This window comes from Crassostrea angulata, chromosome 3 (assembly GCF_025612915.1).
Source record: "Crassostrea angulata isolate pt1a10 chromosome 3, ASM2561291v2, whole genome shotgun sequence".
NCBI classification, from domain to species: Eukaryota; Metazoa; Mollusca; class Bivalvia; order Ostreida; family Ostreidae; genus Magallana; species Magallana angulata.
The window spans coordinates 26,282,439-26,300,606 of NC_069113.1; the positions used below are offsets into that span (position 1 = coordinate 26,282,439).

General features: G+C 33.9%; 3 protein-coding genes across 3 annotated transcripts; all 3 read right to left on the reverse strand.

The window, feature by feature from the left end:
• Positions 1–1,026: 1,026 nt before the first annotated feature.
• On the reverse strand, positions 1,027–7,983 carry LOC128178276 (uncharacterized). Its single transcript, XM_052845375.1, has 2 exons — positions 3,641–7,983; positions 1,027–3,280 (listed from the first exon to the last, which is right to left on the reverse strand). The coding sequence occupies exons 1-2, from the start codon at positions 7,677–7,679 to the stop codon at positions 2,742–2,744; spliced, it is 4,578 nt and encodes a 1,525-aa protein (XP_052701335.1). The 5' UTR covers positions 7,680–7,983; the 3' UTR covers positions 1,027–2,741.
• On the reverse strand, positions 7,837–13,802 carry LOC128176820 (uncharacterized). Its single transcript, XM_052843369.1, has 3 exons — positions 9,199–13,802; positions 7,943–8,907; positions 7,837–7,850 (listed from the first exon to the last, which is right to left on the reverse strand). Exons 1-3 carry the CDS (start codon positions 10,011–10,013, stop codon positions 7,837–7,839), a joined length of 1,794 nt encoding a protein of 597 aa, XP_052699329.1. The 5' UTR covers positions 10,014–13,802.
• A 2,273-nt stretch (positions 13,803–16,075) lies between these two features.
• LOC128175240 (putative nuclease HARBI1) lies at positions 16,076–17,705 on the reverse strand. Its single transcript, XM_052840712.1, has 2 exons — positions 17,560–17,705; positions 16,076–17,219 (listed from the first exon to the last, which is right to left on the reverse strand). Exons 1-2 carry the CDS (start codon positions 17,703–17,705, stop codon positions 16,208–16,210), a joined length of 1,158 nt encoding a protein of 385 aa, XP_052696672.1. The 3' UTR covers positions 16,076–16,207.
• Positions 17,706–18,168: the final 463 nt, after the last annotated feature.

Below are 18,168 nucleotides of genomic sequence, written 5' to 3' on the forward strand. Positions count from 1 at the left end.
GAAAAGTAGAAAATTGTTATTTTGTTAAAATTTCTGCGGTAAAAAAATCATTTATTTCATATTTTAATGAAGAGGGTGTTTATGCATATTTCCAACCAAGAGATTTGTTTGGAATTCAAATCATATTTTACAATTTCTTAAAAAATGATGCACTGCCCATAGACTTCAATGCAAAATTCAATGTGAAATTATTCGGCAAAAATCAAAATTTTGTAAAGTCCTTTGGTTCTGACTTTGAATATCAAATAATATTTTTAAAGAATTTTTATTAGGTAACATTTAATTGGAGTACCTGCAGGAATCAGATTACCTAAACTTGATGGTAATATAGCAAAATGGATTGATTAAGATCTTTCTGTAATCAATAATTTTGATTTTAAAGACCAGTCATGAGAAATTCTAGTGATCCACCTTTTTTCCTCTCTTTTATAGGAAAAATTGTAATGTTAAAAAGAGGTAGGTTTACCTCCCTTTACGGGCTGTCCATTGACCCCCTCTTTTGATACTTACCTGCCTATAAGTGTTTAATATACAGTCGATTCTCATTAGAGAATAATATAATGGTGGTCACATATTAAATATCTCAATGCTGGAGAATATTAAATATCAATTAATATGGAGTTATCTGAAATCAGCAATATACTAGTAACTTAGAATGAGTTGTAGGTATCTCTCTGAGTAAGCAGGTTGCATTCCTATTCTACACAGGTAACTAGAGATAGTAAAGGAAAATGTTTAAAGGAATTTTGGAATGTTTTGAAATACAAAAATACAATAAACATATAAGTTCATATATACAATGAACATTATTTCAAAAAATTTAAAATGATTTAAATGATATATATAAAAAAAAATCTCTAACTGAGCTGCATGTGCTTTCAAAATTCATGTATCAAATTCTAATTCAGCTACAAGAAGAAACAAGTGACTTAAACAAAAATCAATAAGTATGCTAGATGGTCATGATCAGTAATCTATTTTCTGGGAGCTCTGCATGAATAAAATCATAGGTAATGGCTTTAAATATAGTGTGTGAACTTTTGCAAGTACATGTATTTCATTTTCAGGTGCATCTATAGGTTAATTTGTTGACCACACAGCCTGTTTAAAGCCTAAGCAATTGTAATATCTACAATACTGCATTAGGTTGATTACAAAGTAATTACATAAAGACTTGAATTTCATGTATGATAAGAATATTGACACTGAAATTGTTATTATATTTGCTCTGGAAAAAATATGAATTCATATACACTGTAAAAGTTTATACTCTCATGTACTCCAGTATTGTTCTTGAGGGACTAAATGTCACAAGACACAGTAACATTAATAAATTTACAATTTTTCTATACAGCAATTATTTCATAAAGGTAATATTCGGTGAATTTACTTCATAAAACTATAGAATACAGTGTTGAACATATATCAAAGATACCAATTACTTGATGCAAGTGTATATTTCTAGTATAACTCTAATCATTATTTACCAGAAGTCATTAATTTCTTGAAATTAAACTTTGTAAACAATTAATGTAATCTCAAAAAATTTCATGTATATTCAAAATACCAAGTTCATGATATTCATGTATCATGAAAGAAAAGAATATAAATAGCAAGGGTAAAACTAACTCACAAACATCAATACAGTATACTCATAATTTATAAATTTTAACTAACATATAATACAATGATCATCATTTTTTGGACATGAATAATTGTCATTGATGGCACATGAATTTTCCGTAACATACAATATTCAATTATTTTGTACATTTATTAATTGTCTGTTGAAAATTAATAAAAAGTCATAATGAAGGTTTCTTGTTTAGTACAATTGTTTTGTGATCATTAATGAGTTGCTTGCAATTTTTTAAGCTATTCCATGCATGCACATAAAAAAAGTTTAAGGTCAGACAACACGTACCTCGAGAATCTTTTTTCTATCTCTTCGTAATAAAGAGTACGTTCCAATAAAAAATATTAATTTTATAATTACTTTAAAAATGTTCAAAATTTACTTGGATTTGTTTACGTGTCTAGATGGTCAAGTTGTTAGAACCGTGGCCGCACACTAGCAGAAGTGTATAGGTTCTAGAGGTTGCGAGTTCAAAACCTCGTTGTGGTGGAGATATAATTCTTATATAGTGAAATTTGCTGTGGTGTACATGTATTTATTTTTATATCAGCAATTCAAGTGTATTTTCAAGGAGATTATATAGGAAATTGCATACTCTAGTAATTTGCAGAAATGCCTGGTAAGGTACCCTAATTTTTTGCAAGAAAGCTTGTCAAAGTAGTAGTAAACCATTAACAAATTGACGGAAAAAGTTATCTAACACTGAGGAACGTGTCGTCTCACCTTTAAGTATACATATGCCTAATAAGAAACAAGATTTTACATCAAGTAATTGGTGCCTATCAGATACTGTATACAGGGAAATATTCGCCCCATTTTATTTTCCCGCGTCATCCATCTTAGAGGTAGACAAATATAAAATGGGGTAAATTAAAAGAACATGGTATGATTTCTTCAATAAAACTGCAACTGGGGAGAATTTTAAATGTTGCAAAATTATGTGAAAGGATGAAAATAATTAACACAGCTAGGGCGAATATAACCCTGTATACAGTAATCAATGTACCAAATGTCACTAAGTGACACTGGCACATTGGTAGGTGGGAGAGGGGACAAGATGACGTATCTCTCCCAAATAAATACTTGTGCGTCCCTTATATCAGATTCATAAAGTATATGTACAGTAAATCATTTTATGGTCTGACCAATATGCCTCAATCACATCAGTTTCACAATGAGGAAAGTTTGTGAAAATCAAATCAAGTTGTGAACCCGACTCGTGAGTTACCTTTTTTACCAATTGTGTGCATTTTAAATTCAAGTTCATAAAGTTCAGAAATTCTCTGTGACCTGTAAACAAATCAAAATTGAAATCTCCAAGAATTATCAATTTCTTCTTTGTGTCTACAAAAGGTTTTAAATGCAACATAACTTCACGTTCAAATTCTTTAAAAGAACATGCAGGGAACTTGTATAAAACAATTATCTGCACTTCTCCAAGGTCTCTGAAATGTATTAAAGCTATGATGAATTCAAGCAAAGTGTTGCTGAATTTTGAGATACATGTCATCAAATGGTCTTCTTTAACGTATAATGCTGTTCCATGATGAGGACGATAGCTGTCACTTCTCTTTTCATGATTAAACAGAGTCAAGTAACCTTCCATCATAAAATTCTGTTCATCATTGATGGTTAATCTTGTTTCTGAAAAACCAATAACATCTGATGCTAAAACATTGGGTTCATTTTTAATTTCATTGAAATGTTTGTGAAGAGATCTTGCATTATTAAACATAATTTTTAGTTTGTTCTGCTCTGTTTTGTACAATGGAAGATAACACAGTTTTAGAAGTGCTTCCTTCCTCATTCTTTCCATTTCTTCTACAACTTTTTCATCAACAGTTAATGCTTGTTCATTGAAATTTAGAATATGCAACTTTTCAACAGATCTAACTCTACTAAGAGCTACATAATGAATGTGGGGTGTTTTCCTTATCCTTGATTGAGACAAATCTACTACAATTTCATCAACAGTGCAGCCCTGAGCCTTATGAATTGTCTTACCAGCAGCTGGTCTTAAAGGAAACTGTATTCTTTGATATGTAGTTGAATTGAAAACAAAAGATCGCTGACAGTCAAATATTGGTGTCCAATCATCCATTACATCATCATGGAAAAGATGTCTGTATTTCTGTCGAGCAATTCTTCCTACTGCAGAATCTAAAAACTTCACCCACACAATACTTGGCCTTGATACACCAGGTAATCTGTTTTCAACAAGAAATACAGTACATGATGAACCATTTGTCAAGCCATCAGTAACATCAATATTAACCGTAATGTCATATATCATTCCAATGGCTAGAGTTAGTCTTGTCATGAGATTTGCAGTTTTGCTTACATCATCTTGATATTGCAATGATCTGAGTAGTCGGTCTTTCACAGACTTACTGTGGTCTTGGAGGACACTGTCAACAGCTATAACAATAACTTTTTCACCAGGAAGTTGCTCTATAAGTTTATTGTTATATTCATCTACTTTTGCATTCATTGTGAAAAGATGGGGAGCATTGTGTGGATAATTTTGACTATTTTCAGCAATGATGCGCCTGTGAATTATATCCAAGTCCGCAGAAGTCATCTCATTGTGACGAAGACGGTTCAAAAGCTGTGCAAATTCTAAATCATCTTTTTGTCGCATTACTTCATCTAATTCAAATAAGGTGAAGTTTTGTTTCCAAAGATTACATGCAAGTGCTTGGGCATTTTGTTTTAAATCTTGAAAAATCCAGCCATCCATGATTGGTTTAAGTTGAAAGAAATCTCCGACAGCAATAATACTAATGTCTCCAAACGGCCTCTTCAAACCAGTAAGAAGCTGAAGTCTGTTATTTATAAATTCCAACTTTGCGTTGCCAACCATTGAAATTTCATCTATGATGACTACTGACAAATTTCTATACTTAGTTCTAAATGTGTTGAGTTCATCACAATGCATGTTTTGCTGCCTTTGGTTAATTTTCTGGTGAAATGCAGAAGCAATTGTTTGACCACCAATGTTAAATGCAGCTTTACCAGTGTATGCACAAAGAAGAATTCGTATATCATCTGGATTCTCACCCTCCTTAGCACATAAATACCGATGTAAAGCTTGATAAAGTGCTCTGATTAACACTGACTTTCCAACTCCTGCACCTCCTGACAGATATGCATGAATAGGTTCCTGTTTAGACTTGATCCATTGCATAACATGATTGAAGAATTCCCGTTGCTTCAAATTTAAACTGGCTACAAGCTTTAAATACTGATCATCAGGTAATCTAACAGAACTCTGCTCATTCAGTTGTCTTGTTGATGGAATTCCAACATCACTTCCTATGTCATACTCTCTCTGTTCAATTGGCCTTTCTGGATTAAAGTGAACAAATGTTTCAGAGTTAACAGTTCCTTCATATTCATCATCTGCATCAGTTTGTTGAGCACCAGGAGCTAATTCATCATATGCTTCTGTCAAATCATCCTGCGCCATCTGTTCTGCCTGCTCAAGCATATCAGCATTATGTTCATACTGTTTGATTTTCTTAGCTAAGAAAAATTTTTTCTGGTTAAATGATTGCTCAAAGCTCTGATGTCCACACAGAAGATCAGAAGTTTCATTTCGCCATGGAGTGAACAGCATTAATTTTTCTCTATAGTAATTTTCTGGGTTTGTCTTTAAGCTATAGCGCACATATCGTATAACTCTTGGTGTTTTTCTGCGCTTAATTTTAATTCCATTTCTCAACACAACTAATGTGCTGTCGTCTTTAAATTCACCCTCAGTATCAGATCCACTATCTTCATTTTCTGACTGGTGTCTCTCATCATCATTTGTTTCCATTTCAGACAGGTCAGTTATACTTTCCTTTGGGAAAACTACATCTAACTGTGACACATAGTCAGCTAAACACCAGTTTTCCAGTTGTTTTGGACGTTTTGCATATCTTTTGACTATGTTACTGCATTCTATGTCTGTGGAATTAGCATTCAACTTTTCGAGTTCTGAATCAGGTTTGACAAGTATTACACGGTCATCAACTGGAGATGTGTTTATAAACATTACATCTCTTGATGCTTTTGTAAGGGGCATTTGCAAAACTAGATATGCTGCTTCTTGTGCTCCAACTTCAACACTGTTAAGAAATTGATTTCCAATATGTCTAACTTGTCTCTTAATGTCAAGATTGCCATCTCTTGCTTCTTTTGCAGCTCTACTCAACAGATCACTCATGCCCCTTTGGGATTTACTTATGTATGAGACAATGTACATTGCACAAGCATATGGATCCAAAACATACTGAATATCGATGTTTGCTGCCCATGCATGAAGAAGAGTACTGTTGTAAGCATTCACTCTCAAGTCACAGGGTTTACGTTTTAAAAATACCTTGGGTGTTCTCAAAGAACTTCTGATGCATTTTATATAATCATCTTCAGATAGTTGTAGTACATTTTGCAAAAAGTCTTGGAAAGTGCAGCTGATGTCACATCCATTTTTAAAGTCATTCACTTTGTCTTGCATAGTCTTATACATTTTCTTGTATTTCTCAATGTCACTGTCCAAAGGTTCCAATATCATAGTAGCTTGGAGTGGTGGAAGTGGAAATCCAAATCTGCAAACAGCCTTTCCTTTTTTTTTGCATGTTTGTGAGTGTTTATGAACTTGCAATTCTATCAAATTGTCTTCTGTATTCCTTTCACACTTCAAGTAGCTGTCAACAAATGCAACAATTTCCTTGTTATCATTTTCTAAGTATTTTGGAGCATTTTCAATCCAAACAATCATGTGAACATGTGGTGATCCCCTTTGCTGAAATTCAACTCTATAGAAAAAGTCCTGTACCTTGCCAATAGGATGATGATCACTCTTAAGTACAGTATTTAAAAAAGTCCGAAAACGATGATCAAAATATCTTGTACATGTAATTGGGTCTTTCTGAACCAACTTTGACTTTTCAGTCCATGTCATGCTCTGAATTTCAGAATCTGTGTACTGTTTGCCATCGTTTAAAACTCCTAGTGCTCTGATCAGATCATTCCAACGTGTATCTGCAGCAGAAAAGGACATAAACCAAGTTGGTAGACCAAGCTGTCGTATCATTGCAAAAACATCTTTCTTTCTTGTTTCAAGATAAGGAGGAGAATTTCTCAATTGTTTGAAAACATAAAATCCCTCATTGTGTCTAACAATGTCACTGATTTGATCAGGATTTCTTATTTCATTTGCAGTAAAGGTTTTCCCCTTTGTTTTGCACTTCCTAAGGGCTAAATTGCATTTGTCTGTTACCTGTTTTAGTTGAATCTTTTTCAATTTGAAAAACAAATTTGGTACCGACTGTGCAGCACGTCTATCAGCACTTCGTAATTCCCACTTGGCAATATCAGCATATGAAACAGGTACTTGACGCTGATCGTTTTCTACTCTTCCTTCACCACAAAATATTGTTGGAAATGACAAATACTCGGCCATTTGATCTTGATACAAACTGATTGGACGCTGTCCTTCTCCTGGAGCAAACGTGAAGATCTGATTCATGTCAAACGAGTCACTGTCTAATAGAGTATCACGATTTCCATCCTTACCACTATCAACTTCACAGAATTCATCAGAGTCTGATCCATCTGATTGGTCATGCATTGCTGAATCTTCATTGGTGTGACCCTCTATAAACTGTCTCATTAATTCGCTTGCAGAATTGGTGACCTCATGGAACCAGTTGTCATCTATGTTTATGTTTGAATTCTTATAATATTCACTGTTTTTCATTAACCAATGTAAAGCAATCAGAACCTTTGTAGGTCGGATATTTTCATGACAATAAGAGTGCTGAAAAGATAGTTTTCTTTTTAACTTCACAGGTATTGTAATATTTTCATCAAGTCTCCTGGGAAGACTATTGATTGTTGGTTGAATGTCAACTGGCACATTTACAACATTTCCTTTTACAGAATATTGTCCTCCTCTTGGTAATTCTCTTATCTGCATGAAGGGAATTCTTAAGGATACAAGTCTTTCTTCCAATGGTAACAGATTCAATTCACTTGGTTTTTGATTCCATATCATTCCATTTGCAATAGAGAGTTTTGGAGTTCGACTTTCTTTTAAACTTGAATTGCATGTGTTGCATATCCATTCCTGCTCGTTTACAGACTTTGTATTAGTAAAATACTTCCTTTTGATTTCAGCATCCAACAAAATATTATCTACATTTGAAACACTTTCATGAAACCATGTCTGTTGGCAACATGTGCATACAAACACAGGACCCAATCTTACATTGTTGTGAAAATTCTCAACACACTCAATTGCATCAACTCCAAATTTACTTTTTCTGTATCTTTGTTTTTCAGTTTCAATATAGTCCAAATTCCCCCGTGAGTGTGCTTTTGATTGCTTTGCAGCAATATTTTCTGATGATCTATAGTGTTCATTTTTTCTCTTTTCTTTCATCTTCAATCTCTCTTTTTCTAACTGGTTAGAACTTTGTCTCATTTCTTTTTTCTTCTTTAAATCTCTTATTTGCTCATCATGCCTATATTCTTCTTCTTGCCTTTTAATTCTCTTACTGTCCCTTTCCTTGTCTTTAAACTCTGTATTTTGTCGTTTGTTTCTCATACGGTCTCTTTCATTGTCTTTAAACTCTGGATTTTGTCTCTTGCTTCTTTTATTGTACCTTTCCTTGACTTTAAACTCGGGATCCTGTCTCTTGTTTCTCATACTGTTCCTCTCTTTTCCTTTAAACTCTGCATTTTGTCGTTTGTTTCTCATACGGTCTCTTTCATTGTCTTTAAACTCTGGATCCTGTCTCTTGCTTCTTTTACTGTCCCTTTCCTTTACTTTAAACTCTGCATGTTGTCGTTTGTTTCTCATATGGTCTCTTTCGTTGTCTTTAAACTCTGGATCTTGTCTCTTGCTTCTTTTATTGTACCTTTCCTTGACTTTAAACTCTGGATCTTGTCTCTTGTTTCTCATACTGTTCCTCTCTTTTCCTTTAAACTCTGCATCTTGTCGTTTGTTTCTCATACGGTCTCTTTCGTTGTCTTTAAACTCTGGATCTTGTCTCTTGCTTCTTTTATTGTCCCTTTCCTTGACTTTAAACTCGGGATCCTGTCTCTTGTTTCTCATACTGTCCCTTTCCTTGCTTTTAATCTCTGGATCTTGTCTCTTGTTTCTCATATATTGTCTCATGTAATCCTTTTTATCTTTCTTTATTGCTGTTGTTTTTAAGTGACCAGTATTGGTGCCATCAGATTGTTTGTTTGTGAGAGCAGTTGTTGTTAACTGATCTAATCTATAATATTGATGTGTACTTTGATTATTACTAGGGAAGCTATGAATAAGTGTACGGAAAGCGACAGGCATCACTTCAAATTCAGTTGCAAATTCAATGTGCATACTTTCATACATTGCATACAGAAATCCTAATAAATCATCTAAGCAGCAACTGTGTCTCATCAGAGACTTTCCATCACATTGAGACAAACCATTTTCCCCATGAGAATGTGAGTCAAAAAAATAAAAATCATTGTCTGAATCTTTGTACAGTGCTGAACATATTGAGCCAATCATTATTAATACGTACCTAGATAATCCCAATGCTTGTTGCAGACATTCATGTAGAGTTTGAATTTGATTTCTCTTATCATCTGTAACTAATAAGCCAAACAATGTATCAAACTTATCAACCATATGGTGATTTTCACCAGAATCAATATGAATTGGTAATTCATCAAACATCAGTAATCTACTTTTAAGTTTTCCAGCACTCTGAAGATTCTTCACAACCGTGTTGTACAAATTATCTCCCTTGAGCAGAGTCTGATCTAAAAAGGAACTAGTAAATGAAAAATGTTCATATGAATTTGCCAACATCATAAGTGAATTGCATGTACACTGATTACCTCTTGAAAATGATGAAAACCTCATGCTTCCCTGATGGAAAGACCCAAACACCACATTATCTGAATTCTGATGCATACAATTACCTTGCAGTGCATGTGTTGTTTCATTTGGTATATTGTTCATTACAAACGGAGTAATATTCTGAGTTGTAATCTGAGAGATATTCTGAGTAAGCAACTGAGAGGAATTCTGAGTAATCATTTGAGGCAACTTTTGAGCCAGAGGCAACATTTGAGGCATAGTTTGAGCCAGAGGCAACATTTGAGGCATAGTTTGAGGCATAGTGGTCTCAGGGAGAGCCGCAGAGACCACTGTCACAGGGGTGGTAGAGACCATCCCTGCCGGTACAGATGTCATAGGTGTTAGGACGTGGCCTACACCCAGAGGCACAGACAGTTGGACGTGGCCAACATCTGTGGGGTACTTGTCACCCACATCTGCCTTACATGGGTTCTTTTTTGCAGCAGCTTTCTTCCAGCTCTTCTTCCTAGGCATTCTGTGATCTACAAAAAATATAACAATGTCATAATCTATACTAAATAATAAGGATCAGCATAGCTTTCACTTGATACTAACACACTTTCTAAAAATAATAATGCTGTCATCACTGACACTTTCAGATTAGAGAGCAGTTGTTGGGAACTACAATGCAGATACTATTAAAAATATATACTTATTTTAAGTTTGTAGCACAAATCAAATTTAGGAAAGCAGAAAGTTGAAAAAAATTAAACCCTGAAAGTAAATTCAAAATTACAGGCAACACATATGACAACATTCATTTAAAGAGGTCACTTGTGTGGTACAGAGCGTCTGCTCTAGAGACACAAACTAAGGAGTTTATCCTTAGTTCGCAGATTCGAATCCCACTGTGGGATGTGGAGACTGGTCCTTTAGACAAGACCATAACAACAGAGGTCCTGTGTCTCTGAAAGTGCTGGCATAAAAAAGGTCCCTCACTGCTCAATGGCCCTGAGTGCCGAGTATAGGACAAAATTTGTAGATCTCCACCTGCAAGTACTGGTGTTTCATATGAGCGAGAAATTCAGAGGGTTGTTAAATAACATACAATCAATCATTTTAAGAAAGACGCAAGTTACATGCAATTTGTATATCATTTTCACACAAGACTTACCTTGAACATGTGTCACACATTTCCAGAAATTATATGTACCGTATAAATGTATACGACATTTACTGGCATAGCTTTTGTGCAATAATCCAAATTACATATCTAACCACTGTGGTATTTCATAAAATTTTATAGATTTTTTTTATCATGTTTATAAAGGACTGTGTGTACATTGGTATTGTGCTTAACCTGCAGTCAAAATTATAAAAGCAGCCCTTTAAGCCATTTTAAGTTTTTCTATGTTATGCCACCACATGCATCTTTATTTTTTCATAACTCGTATGAGAAATTACAAAGTCAGTATTCTTAAAATTTGGCTATTTTGGTCAAAACCTTTTAATTCTGCCATTTCCTCTAAATATTCCTCTAACATGTGTTATATTTTGGTAGCATTTAATACCTTGAAATTTCTTTTAAATAAAAGATTAAGAACGCTCTCTACACTGCACACTAAAGAGTTCTGATTCTAAGCTATTTTCCTGCAGTTAGAGTGATTTGTCCTTAGATCTAAACCCTAAAAAATAGAAATTTGCAATATATTACTCAATTTGTAACTAATTCAAGTATTCTTAACATTTTAAAAGGCCATGATAAATTGACTGAACCTGTTATTCACATGTATTCTCTCTATTGAAGTAATTAACAGTGATTTCTTTTCACTGATACTGTGTTGTCTTTGAACATTTTTCCTGGGAGAAATGCCACACACCATACAGTTAAAGTTAGATAAATAAGCTCAATATTAACTCCTTGAGAGCGCTAGCAATTAGACAAAGTTCAACAAAGAAACTAGGTCCCATATGGGTCACAATTAAAGCTAAGAAAAATATAAGGAACTTGTTAAATGCTAAGAAAACCATTTTATGAATACTTTTACTCTGTCAAAAATGATCACCTCTTCTAGGTTAAGAATGGTTGAAACATATCAAGGCCCTGAATGAACACTAAATTTTCAATTAAATTTTATACCGCCAGGATTGAATATGGGGTCAGACTAATAACAGGAAATGGGACTATACTGCAAGCCAGTGCCAGGTTTTACTATACAAAAGAAAACATTTTTAGTCTAGACAATCTGTTATTGTAATTATAGCGTGCGCAGCAAAGGTCTCAAAGCAAGCTTAATAGACTAACGTGTAAGAACAGAGGAATTTGGAATGAAATCTGTACATTTGTCAAGCAAATTTTGTTGCGACAGCTTCCCAGAATTCCTTTGCTACCCAATACCCTTTGCGCCAATAAATAATAACATAAGGCATAAAAGACTTTCACTGTCTTTCAGTATGTAGAAATCTTAAAAAGAAACAAAAAATAACTCTGCAATGTCTTTCGACAAAAATTGCACTAGGTCTATTAGTTTCAACTAGACGCTCCGCTGTTTACGTTAACCCTGACGATCTCTCATGTGACATAATAATCTAGATGTCTCATGCAACTTACGTTTGAAGTGGCAGATCAACATTTCAGGTGTATTTTTTAAGGTACAACTGCACTCGCCCAAATGGTCACACCATAAAACATATTAATGAAAAATACAAGTCTTAATATTTCTGGATACCATAACTACTTTTAAACCTTGTAATTCCAAGAAATAAATACATGTAGTTATTCTAATGAAAGATGGGACTAATATCAGTACTATACCCATTGAATGCAATTTTTTAAAAATATTAATTCCCATTCTGTTTCAATATATCTGATCATGATATATTGTTTAAGTTTAAAGTTAACTAAATATTATTTCCAACTTTCAATTACTAAAAGAAAAATTAATAAACATTTATGAATAAGTTTAACTTTTCTGTGTTTATTTTATTTGAATTAAAAATTTCGATTATAATTCATTACTAATCAATTATGCCCAGCCGAATATTACTGATATAATTGATTCTAATTTTTTCTGATTTCCCATCACTAGAACTTAAATCAGACTGCTAATTATATAAACCACATTATTATTATTCTAGTTTTATATAGCACCTTATCTAATTATGTAATTACCCTAAAGTACTTTACATGTAAAAAATAAGTACAATATAAAACAAAGAACAAGTGCAATATAAAATGCAGAATGGTAAAATCATATGGCATGAAAATAACACCTTCCTATTAATTTATTTTTAAATAAAAAAATGCCCATAACACAATATTTTAATAATAAACTGCATGTAAATCTATAGTCTTTTTATTCTACTTTTGTCCTTTTTTTTTTATCATTTTACACACACTACTAAGCTTTATTTTAGCCAATTGTCAGAAACCTGTGTAGGCGATATTCCTCATCTCCGCGATTGACACAAAATCACAATTTATATAGTTTCCTTTCTGCAAACTTCAGTAAATACTTTGTACTGCTACTTTTACTAACAATAAGTTATGCTTTATAAACATGTTCTGATGACAGGTGTACCTATATGCAAGAGTTGTCCCTGTAGACGACTTTCATATTTACAAAAGTTTTTTCCCTTTGTGGCGACTATCCAGGGTCAACTGGCGTAAGGCACTGTTTTCCCTCTATAACCTTACCAACTTTATAGGTCAGTATCTTAGTAATTAAATCTGTATGAGAATATGTTCATAATTTACATATTACCCCATACTCTGGCAATACAGGTACAGATCGAAATTGTCCGATAACGTTTGAAGATTAAAAATATTATCAAGTAACTTACAAAGGACAGAGACAGTGGGAAAAGGAGCGTTACGCTGACAACGGGAGATAACTCTTCGGCATGTAAAATTCGTCTATTTTTATATTGTGCGATGACAAACTATTACGCTTCCTTATACTAAGTATATTTTAAAAATAGATCATCTTCTCAATCTTCTTTAACACTTAAAAAATATAGCAGTATCTAAATGGACTTGTTTTTCTCCGTGTGACTTTTCTCCGAGAGACTTCAACTGCACAGTATGATCGCGCCTACACACTGCATAATAACAAATTAATGCTGCATTAACAAATATACGCAAGGTTGTAATTATTTAGCTAAATCCTTAACTATTCAAACCTTACAGAATGAAAACAACAATAGCGATGAATACTTTTGTTTAAGATCCGTGTAAACACAAAACTACAGTTACTTCTTCACCGTCCACATCAGGGTTAGCCTCGTTTTCATTTATTTGGTACACCGCGCCCGATCGAAAAAAAAAATAACAAAGGTAAACCTAATCTGTTGATATCATTTCGTACGGCCACAAACCAGACAAAATTGAATGCGCACTACATAAAGTTCCTTGCATATAAATGTAACTAATCACAGCTCTGTTGTTTATGGGATCTGGAGAAGATTTTTAAAGTTTAAAGGTTTTCTGGTGTATTCTTATGTAAAATTTACTCATCCATTACAGCCCCACCCTTGCCCCAGGGGTCATGATTTGAACAAACTTGAATCTACACCACATGAGGATACTTCACTATGAGTTTCATCTTTCCTGGCTAAGTGGTTCTTGAGAAGAAGATTTTTAAAATACACCATTACTTTTTCACTAATTCCTAATTATCTCCCCTTGAAAGAGGGCATGGCTCTTCATTTGAACAAACCTGAATCCCCTTCACCTAAGGATACTTTATGGTAAGTTTGGTTGAAATTGGCCATGTGGTTCTTGAGAAGAAGATGAAAATGTGAAAAGTTAACAACGACAACAACGACAACGACAACGACGACAACGACAGACAACGGACAAATTGTGATCAGAAAAGCTCACTTGAGCCTTTGGCTCAGGTGAGCTAAAAAGGAATCTATTGAATATGAGCCAAAACCAAAGAGAAAAAGGTCAAATGAAGTTGTTGAAGTCCTTAAAAATTTCATGGACACCCAACAGAAAAGGTATGATGACGAGTGTCAAAGAAAGGAGAAAATGCACAATGAACGCATGGAAATCTTTGGCGGTTTCCTTGAGTTGCTTAAAAAAGGAGCCAATGATGCAAAAAAGTAGAAGGGTTTAATTGTTCAAAACATAGAATACTGGCCTTATAGAGTGTACCTATCCAATGCTGATTTGTCGGTTGTGATTTTTTTCCCTTCATATTTGCTCAATTTTTTTTAACAGAACACACGATTACAAGTAACTCTCAGTCTGTATATAGTGGTATGTAAAAATGGGATGCCAAATGTGATAAATAGAATCTTGAAACAACACCCCCCCCCCCCCCAAAAAAAAAATTTTTTTTTGTTTCAACTGACGATTATTTGCATTAAAATCTATACTTTTCTGTAATACTTCCATAATTATATTTTTCTTGTTTGTATCAATAGCAATTGCATTTTGGTTTGGTTTCAAATTTTGTATGTCACATGTATTATTGCAAATTTATGTTTTACAGATACTGATGTTTGCAAGATATGCATGGAAGATGAAAATAAAATTGAATGTGCATTTGTTGAGTGTGGCCACATGTTGGCATGTAGAAGTTGTGCCAGTAAACTAAAATCTTGTCCAGTATGCAGGTCTGAAATACAACAGGTTTTAAAACTGAACAAGCCATGAATACAAGGACATGTTAACTGGAGTTACATTTAATATGTGTAAATGTACAATAGTTTAAACAAAATATGTTCTCTATTTAAATTCACAGTTCATTATTTTTGTATGTGTCTATCTGGTAAAACATTTTAAAAAAGGAAGATTTTCCAGAACTCTAATTTTAAAATGTGAATTTAGAGTGTATTCAGTAATTGCATTATTGTTTTGTTTTTTACAATGCGACAAGGCCAATTTGAAAACATTCTTGTGTACTTTACTTGTAGTTCAGTTGTTCCAAATGCTATTTTTAACTAGTCAAAATTGTCCTTGTACTTTTTCTGGCAGATTTGATTGTTCTGTTGATGATTTTTATGATGCATCTGAGTTCCATTTTTACATTCTTTACGCATAATGTTTTTTGTTATATGAGAGAAAATACTCGATTCCTTATTTTTATGATTGTTAAAAATATATATTGTTTTTGTGATATCTTGGAGAAAATACTCGATGTCTTCTTTAGATAGATATTGTTTTTTGTTATATCAGAGAAAATACTCAATTTCTTACTGATACTTTTGTTTAATAAAAACTATGGTACATATACAATACATTGTTTTTTGTGGAAAATTTTCATTTTGATTTAAAGTTAATTAACTTAGTCTTCGTTTTCATGCTCAAGTGTTATTAAAAAAAATCAATAATCTCATCTTTAGACTAGATCGTACATGTCATTATTATATACAGGATTATTTTTGCCCATCTTTTTTTCACCCAATATTACTAAAGCATGTTTTATCAGTTTCAAATATGCATAAAGTCAATTTTCACTATATAAAGTTTATAATCTTTTTTAATTTGACCCTTTTACAATTCACCCATCAACTGTGAGCAAAAATTTCCTTGTATACAGTAATCATATTAAGAGTTTAAATCGGCATGGATTAATGATGCTTTAATGAGTTTTTCCAAACAACACATAAATGTTACAAAATTATGTCTTTGTAATTTAAAAGTACATTATTTTGCAATTACATGACACGCCCAGGCAAGAAAGAAATCTGTAAAAAGGTTCAAACACTTCTTAAGTTCAAAGACTGTTTGCAATATTATCGCGTTTGGCATTTGCTTCAGCATTTCCACCTGCCTGATTTCTCGGCAGAGGATTATGATTTACCGCATTATCATCTTCGAAGTAGTCTATCATTTCATCTTCGTTCAGAATACAAATATTGTGTAGAATGCAGCAAACAATAATTAAGTCAACAGCAGTTTCAACTTTGTGAGTGTCTACATATTGTAATCTTCGAAATCTACCTTTGTACACACCAAATGCACGCTCAACTGTTACTCGGGTAGTTGACAGGCATGTATTATAGTGGCGTTGAGTTGGGGTTAAATGTCCATTATCTCTGTAAGGGGTCAACAGCCAATTCCTGAGAGGATATGCAGCATCCACTATAATGTGAGCATCACCACACCTCGCGGGTCCATTTTCCCAGAGATCAGATGTTCTCAGCACCCTTGCATCATGACAACTGCCAACGCTACCTGCAACAACATGTGTGAACTGCATACCTTCCCTACATACTGCCTGCAAAATCACAGAGTGGTACCCTTTTCGATTGAGATATGTCTCTGGGTGTTGCTTTGGTGCTTTTATTTTTATATGTGTACCGTCAATAGCACCTAACACACCTGGGAAGTTAGCTTTTCTTTCAAAACCATCTAAAACTTCTTGCCTGTGAACTCCTTGGGGCCAGGTAATGAACTTTGTTTTTAAGTAAGTAAAGAAAACATGAAAAACACGATTTCTACATCGTACCACAGAAACTTCAGCAATATCAAATCTGTCGGCAATACGGTTCAGTGTTTCTTGGCTTGCAACGTACCATAATACGATTAGAAGTTGCTCGAAAATAGGTATTTGCTCTCTGCCTCCTGTCCAATTTGGAAGAAGCACTTGATACATCTGAATATTTTCACAAATAGTTTCAAAGGTTGTTCTTGTCACTCTAAAGAAACGTTTAAAATCATCCAAAAGGTACTGAGGTACTACTTCATCCACGTATCCACTTATCTTAATTTTCTCCTGGCAGGCACTGAAAGAAATGGTAAACTAGAGGTAAAAATGTTATTATTTTTTCAAGTAGTTGCTAGGTTCTAAAATATAAAATTTGAGTATAGTTGTTGTTTTGTACATTCACTTTCTAACCTACTATACGTGTTTTAGTTGAGTAAAAATAATCATTTATTTTCAGTTTCGGTTAATTTATTATCATTTTTGAAGAATGCAAAAATGGATGGGGGGGGGGGGCTCAACCAACTTTCGCCCCCTTTTCGAAAGGAGACAGTAACCCCCCCCCCTCGAAATTACATCACCAAACAAAAACTCGCTTTATAGTTAAGCAACGCGCATTTATTAAAGAGTCATGCACTTACGTTGATGAAGCAACTATTGCGGTAATTGATTCAGCATCGTAGGTGTTTTGATAATTCTCATCGTCATCATCCAGTTCAGCGACGAGAAATAAAATCAATGTATTGTCCGCCATGATGTTTACCCGGAATATCCTCGTGCATTTCATTGGTACAGTGCGAATAGGACGTTCGGGATGCGTTCCGGACAGACGAAAGAAATACACCCCTTGTCGTTCGGTACTTCCTCTTTTTAATGAGCAGTACGACATATAACACTACCATACTGGCAGACGCGTCGCTAAGTATAACAAGGCGTCACTCCTCAGAGTTTATTAGAGACACAGACTCTAGGAGTTCACTTGGTGTCCCTCGGATTGTCCTTAGAGATATTAAAAATATGTCATATGTTCAGTCACCAGATTCCCAGTTTTGGTATAAAAACAACAGCTCCTTCAATGTATTAAAACAATGCCATGTTTCTCTCACAGATATTTTTGCGGATTCTGATCTTATCTGTTCTATTTCTAAATAATCTGCCAAAAATTGTAAAAACCTTTACAAGCAATATAACTGGGAAAAGTTTTAATGCCAAAACGTGGAAAAATTTGAACTGTAGGCGTAGTCATGGAC